Source organism: Triturus cristatus, chromosome 6 (genome assembly GCF_964204655.1).
Source record: "Triturus cristatus chromosome 6, aTriCri1.1, whole genome shotgun sequence".
In the NCBI taxonomy this organism is placed as follows: domain Eukaryota; kingdom Metazoa; phylum Chordata; class Amphibia; order Caudata; family Salamandridae; genus Triturus; species Triturus cristatus.
This window is the reverse complement of record NC_140589.1, coordinates 1,521,382,026-1,521,389,267: the sequence shown is the minus strand read 5'-3', so window position 1 is coordinate 1,521,389,267 and position 7,242 is coordinate 1,521,382,026. Positions and strand designations below refer to the sequence as shown.

General features: G+C 45.8%; 1 protein-coding gene across 1 annotated transcript; it reads right to left on the bottom strand.

Annotated features, from left to right (window-relative positions):
• Positions 1 to 941: 941 nt before the first annotated feature.
• On the bottom strand, positions 942 to 4,300 carry LOC146821622 (uncharacterized). Its single transcript, XM_085609360.1, has one exon. It carries the CDS (start codon positions 4,229 to 4,231, stop codon positions 2,954 to 2,956), a length of 1,278 nt encoding a protein of 425 aa, XP_085465486.1. The 5' UTR covers positions 4,232 to 4,300; the 3' UTR covers positions 942 to 2,953.
• Between the last annotated feature and the right edge of the window lie 2,942 nt (positions 4,301 to 7,242).

The following is a 7,242-nucleotide window of genomic DNA, read 5'->3' as shown; positions in this document are numbered from 1 at the left end:
TGTAATTGGATATGTTTTGGGTTTTCTGGTATATGAAAAATGTGTTTTTATTAATCTGTAATAAATACGGCCGGGGTTATCGACCCCTAATCCAAAGAAATGGTATTGGATCTGATTATTGAGGTTCTCTGAGGGAGGGAACAATGGGTTATTGGCCACGTCCAGGGTGGGGACTCGGCAATACCAAGCCATAATGAGGTCACGACAGAGGATCGCGAGGCGTTGAAGTGTAGCTGCTACCTTTAGGTATTACAGCGACGGAAATGCATTATAAAGCGTGTCAGTATACTTGGAAGGACAACAATGAATAATAGGCAGCACATTATTGAGTCTTTAGTCGGGGTTTGCCACGCCATTATCAATATAAAAGGATGGCTGCTAAATAGGTAGGTAAGATTTCCGTAGAAACAAAGGTACAATAAGTGTCACAACCGAACCCCTTTCACTGTTTACAAGTCCGAAACAAGCAGATAAACATCTTTCAGATGTGCCTAAAACCAAAACGTAGCCAAACGCAAACAGACTACACCTCTCGTGTCAAATCTGCAACATTAAGGAGAATATATTTGCAATGAAGGTCAACGATTAATTTCACCTCCGGGGCTACTTTTCGTCCAAAGTCCTTACACAGCCACACCACCCTGTTCAGGGCACTCACGCGCTTAATTCGCCGCAGACTTTTAACATCAGCACTAAAAGAAAAGACGCGTTCAGTGATGTTAAGCTTCATACGCATTCAGTTGAAATTACAATTATTCTCAGCGCTTCCACGGAATGAAAGGTTGTTCGCTCCTTTCCCAGATTTCACCATTGAATCCAAGCAACTGATGCCTGCATACATATGTGATATCGACGCCTGAGGGATTTAAGGATGGTGTTATTCGCAGCAGCTAAACCTTCTGTACAAAATATAGGGCAGTTTATACCCTCCATAACATGGACGTTCTTTGCCACTCGTGAGTAGAATATGATCCAAGTAGAAAATTAAGTTTGACAGTGGTGCTAAGAGGCAAATATCAATAAAATACCATACTACAATGTACGTGCCTTACAGAAAGCGGGCATAATCTTTAAATACGGCCACATAAAACGATTTAAGAACTATCAAGTACACTTTCCGCTATATCGTGCGTGGGCAATAGTATCAAAATGAGAAAAATATACAGAAACTTTAAATATACGTTTCAGAAAGTGAACACAATCTGGGAGCCAATGCTACAAAAAGTTGGTTCTTTCCGTATAAATCAGCTAATTGGAGAACTGGTTGTCTAACAACTGTCGCCAAGGTCTGGAGATGGCGCAGACTGGGGCAATAAGACAACAGAAACAGGACCTGACGCCATCTTTGGTGATCTGCAAAAAAGGTGTCTCTATTCAGGAGTCTGTGGTTTACCTGAAATTGTGTAGAATTGCACGACTGTCGTTTCATTGAGGCAATCAAACTATGACAATTCTTTTAAATGTCTCAAGTGACGCAAAGTGATTTCACAAGCAACCTGAGCAATATCAGAGTATGGCGCCAGCTTGTCAGTGCAGGAGAGCTGACATTGATTAACGGCCCAATATCATAAACAGACGAAGCGGAACTCGAATCCCCAGGTACTCCCAGACTAAAGATAACATTCAAAATTCTCAGTCGTGTTAACATTCAGCTTTGCTGTGGTTTAACACCCAGCTGCGCTTTCTTCTAGGCGCATGTTGTCAATGCCAAGCGGTTCACTCAAAACAGTAACAAAATAAAGTGTTAACGCCTTGAAAACCGAGAACAACGATGACGTACAAACGGGTATTTAAGGCCACAATACTGGATCAGTCAAGACCACCGCAAGTCTTAGATCCCCATCAGTTTAAATTCAGGGTACCTGGACGGTCCAGCTGAAAGAAAATCTGATTTTTATTTGGAAGGGTACACTGTTAGTGGAGAAGACCTATTTAACAGAAACATGAACATCGAATTAACAACTAAGAAACGCTACAACTGCAAAATGACGTTGGCCCTATGAAGCGTAAATTACACATGAATACCCTTTGTTGGGTTACCCATATGGAATATGAAAAACTTTTATTGCACGGTAATAGCAGTTTCCAATTACAAAATATAATTGCACTTATTTAATGTTCTCCTACTGTGACAATCACGAAGGCCAAGTAACTATTTAACTCAAGACCAACATTGTTTCATTTTTGAAAATCAATCACACATGAATTCAGAACTGTTTCATATACAAAGCTACTGATATGAGTGTCACCATTTAAAAAAAAATAGGAATCCTTACTTTACATATAAAACAACAGAAACATGGAATTTGCGCACACATTAATGCATCGCAAAAATAAACTTTTCTAAAGTGCTTTGAGTCAGTACATTCTATTAATATAACATTATTGTCGTTTGCAGAATGTCAGGTTTAGCTGCCGTTTCTCAGATGAGCTGAGTACAGTGTTCGATAAAGTACACCACTTTATAAATCACTGGAGTAAGCATAAAAATGCTGGTGTCGGAATGCAGTAGGAAAAGGTGTGATGTCTTGTCACGATGGTTTTGTGAATCACAAACACAGGCACAATACTCAAGTTAAGTCACTACAAACAAGTTGAACACCAGACTGGTGAATGTAAACAAGGACAGCTGGAAATAACGGGTAAGCCGGAGTTACAAGTTCCTTCTGGTGCACAGTTGTAAGGAGCGCAGTCGTCCAACAATAAAAGGGCGGCTCACATGGTCACGTTGAAGTGCACTGAAATGCATTAACAACTTAGCTTCGTATAACTTTATATTTAAACGCTGCTTCATGCCTCTCTTGTACTGTACTATACGTAGAAACCAGTAGTTTTTAGAGTTAGCAAACGAGACCTCGAGTTACTTCTTCAGGTTGGAGCCCTGGCAGCAGCTCTGCTGGATGCAGGGGTCCGCCTGACCCTGTACCAGCCCCGCAGGCCGTCTGCCTCTTCCTCAGGGCTGACTCGGGAAGTCGAACTCGCACTGCACTGAGCTGATGCTGTCGATGCTGGGCTTGCTAGCCACTTGCGGGTGGTCCCTGCTCAGGGGGAATGTCTCGGAGCGGGCCATGCCCCTTTGCCCAGACTCCGGGGAATGGCCCGAGTGCCCGCTGCTCCCGGGAGGGAGCCGGCCTGACTTCCTGAACTCGGGGAAGGTGAAGCGGCGAAACAGCTTATTGCCCAGGGAGCTTAAAGCTCCAGGAGGCTGAGGCACTGGAGGCGGCGCAGGTCCCCCGGAGGGACCTTGACAGCCGTCGCAGGTGGGACTCAGCAGGCAGGCGGAAGGCAGACTACTTCTCTTCTGGTAGTAAGTGGCATTGAAGCCACGCTGGGCACCACTGGGCGCTCTGGGTGAGGCTGGGGGCAGCGGGGTGAGCAGGATGCCCAAGTGGCCTGGCAGCGCTGGAAGGCCCCGGCCTGTCCCAGGTGAGCAGGAGACGCCACTGGGCTGAGGAGAGAGTCCTGGCAGAGGCGGTAGATGGGTGGCGGTGCTTCCGTACTGTAGACTCCAAGAGCGGGTGCGCGGTGGTTGTGGGCTGGGAAGACTACAAGTGCCCGAGTCCTCCTCCTCGATAGAGTGCATGGACGGGAGGTGCGGTAGCATGCAGCGGCGGGGAGCCCTGCTGGAGTGAGTGCCATCCTCCCGCGGGCACCCCCTGCCGACCCACTCGTCCTCGGGCCCTGCCCTCACTCCTGTGAGCGCCCTGACGCACTCCTCGTGGCCCAAGGCCCGCGCTAGGGTCAGCGCTGAGTTGCCGGCACGATTGACCCGGTGCACGTCCAGCCCGCCAAGCCGCTTAAAAGCGCGTACCAGGAAGGCTGCGACAGGTGCGTGGCCGGCCACTGCAGCGTATTGCAGCGCGGTGTTGTCACAGGCGTCAGGTACCTCCGGGTCGGCGCCGGCCTGCACCAGGCGGCGCACGGCGTCCAGATAGCCGCGCTCGCAGGCGTGGCTGAGCGCTGTGCGGCCCCAGGCGTCGCGCGCGTCCACTGCGGCCCCGCGCTCTACCAGCAGCTGTAGGAAGCGCGCACGTGCCGTGGGCTCTGGCAACAGCGCAGCCGAGGTGAGTGGCGTGTGCGCGCCCCGTCCTGCCCCGACGTCCGCCAGCCGTCCGTCTTGCGCGTCCAGCAGAAAGCGCGCCAGGTGAAGCTGATCGTTTGACATTGCGTCCAGGAGCGCGCGTGCTCCGCTCATTTCTTCTCTGTTACGCTCCTCTGACGACCCCAACATCCTTGCCCTCCCAGTGTGCTGCCCGGTGGGGGGATAGCCGTTGTCCTCAACGTTTCTCGGACATAAAACGGGGTCCTCGCGCCTACAGCACTGTGTGCGTCACGGACCGCTACTGAGCTCGCGGTATTTATAAGGGGCAGCTCGTAGCGCCCCGGTTGCCAGGGTGACACGGTTTGAGAGGCCCCGGTTTAGCTCCTTGTGCTTCCCTTCTCTGTGTTTAAGGCAATTACATATTATTCATATTACTGAAAGCCAGTCCACTTCACGGTTGCCTCACGAAAGAGCACCCTCTCTGCGTTTGTCCCGCTTTTCAATTACATTCAAAACAGGAGCTGTCCAGTGCTGATTCTGATCCACTCGCACACAACGATTTGGAAGAGGGACAGAAAGCCTCATAGTAAACAAGACGAACTTGGCTCTTTGTGAAACCTCAATTCCACGTCCTTCCCTACACGTATATAATAGATTTGGCAGGCATAAAAAAAAACATTGTAGTGACTTTGATACGAAGTAAACAGGCAAGCATTTAGTCACATCAAGCGCTCCTCACAGAATGGCAGTAACGGCTGTTTAAACCGTCTGTAACGTTCCAGTTCCATTACAAACCATCGCGCGGGGACTGACGCACATAAAAGGAAAGAAGGACTAGGCGTGGGAAGGAGATAGGGGAAAAAGACAACAAAGTATAAAAGACAATAACAATTCAGCATATTACACGTTCTCCCACTTATCAATGATGAAATGAAATACCTAATCCTCAAATTGAACTGGAGGGGTAGCATTCCTCCAGGTGCGAACCCCACCTGCAAGAATAGGTTCCTCGTTAGGTGAAGTAACACTTGCAGAAAACAATTGGCATAATTTCCTCTGCCCATTGCTTCACCCTTCACATCTTGCATTGCACCATCCATGGATTCAGAGGGACAATTTGAGCCTGACACAAACTGGTAGGAAAACTCTGTCGCCTTCATGACTATATTATTTGAACGGTTCCACCATTGTCTACTAGGATTACAGTACCTTTTGTCTTAAAAATCAACGTTTTGCTTCGCCCCTGAAATTGCGAATCTGGTGATGGACTCCTTTGAGACACAATATATATTTCAGGATGCCACCCCTTTTCAATCACAAATCAAACGGTGGGTCCGATTTATTGATGATATTTTTATGATATGGACCGGAAACCATGAATCGCTCCAGTAATTTCATAGTTGGCTAAACTCACTCTCACAAGATCTGAAGTTTAGCATCACCTATAGTAACATCAAAATAAACTTCTTAGATGTATGGATACTTAACAATAATGGGACTCTTGAAGTAAGCCTTTACACTAAACCCACTGATCGTAATACCCTGTTGCAGTTTTCGAGTGGACATCCGAGAAACCTTAAGGAAAACCTCCCCTACGGGCAGTTTTTAAGAATCCGCCGTACTTGTACGAATAAAACTGATTATTTTAAAAATGCTGAGGGCTTACAGGACAAGTTATGTGACAGAGGGTACCCCTGGAAATTGGCAAGGACAGATTTAAAACGAGCATGGTTCACCCCTCATGAAAATCTATTGGCACCAAGGAATGAACAAGAGTCCAACCAAATGACATGTGTGTTAACATTTAACCCTAAAGCTAACAAAGTTAAGCAAATTATTTTGCGAAACTGGAGATTAATAAATCACTTGAATATCCCTAGGACTTTGTTTGCGTTCCGTAAATGAAAAAATCTGCGCCAACATTTGGTGAGAGCAACGCGTATACAACAGCAAAAGGGAAACTTGAGAAATATGTTGGGTCTTCCTCTAATTGTAGGACATTTTAAGTGCAACAATTGTGCTGCATCTCCATAACTCGAAATTTGTTATGCTGAACAACAAAAAAACATATTCAAAATAAATTTTCCAATTGCAACTTGAAAAATGTCGTGTATTCCCTTACATGCCCATGCGACAAAGTTTATATTGGGCAGACTACCCAAGCAGTTAAAATGAGGGTGTTACAACATCAGTATAGGATACGCTGCAGAACACAGAGAGCACCGTTGGTGTAACACTTCACTGAGTGCAACCATAACGAAAATGAGATCAGGTGGTCTGTACTATGTGTGGTGAAATCATGGAATAAAATGAGCCTACAGACCAGCTTAAACAGGCTGGAAGCCCGCATGATTGAAAAATATCATACAACTAATGTTGACTTGAATGACTGTGATGAAATTTGGGCGCTTATTTGAATTACTTCTAGATATGAGTCAACACTGCATTATAGATCAATTCAGAGTACTAATGTGAAATAGGAGTACTTCGGAGCACAAATATAGATATTGTACATATGTTTTTATGACACACACTGAATTACTTTCCTCTGTTTGTTTGTTTGATTGTTCTCTTATGAGGTGTTACACATTACTATATATGAATCATTTATCTGTATATTGTTTATTTTATTTTAAGTTGCTGTATTTTAAGAGCACTAGATTGTGAGTCTGTCCCTGTGCGGGCTATTGTGGGTAAATGTGTCACTCGGATGTTTATTGAATATGGTATTAGTTTCTTTATTAAGGGTAACCTTTGTTTTGATTTTTCTATATAGATGGCACTCTTTGGTCCTCAAGTCCCCTTTTTTAAGGGTCACCTTCGTTTTGATATAGATGGCACCATTTGCTCCTCAGTCCCGTTGTCTTTGCTTTTATAGTTGTTGTCATTAGAGGGTTCATACAATGTAATGGAGATCCGGAGTTTAGTCCCTTGTTGATATCGAGTGAATAGGCAACCTGGCAAACCAGTCCTTTTTTTTTGGTTAGTGCCTTCGCTCTGATCACATGGGACGCCAAGCCGCGTTCTGTAATTTAAAACGCGCCGGCGCTGCAGCCTTCAGCGTCGGTAGATCGAACGGAGAATTTTGACCACACGCGCATAATAAAGTACAGAGAGGTAAATATTGCAGGGCACGTTATGCAGGAAGTAGTTAGGAAGATGGAGGTCTTCAAGTAATGTTAGATTTATACTTTCCCCTT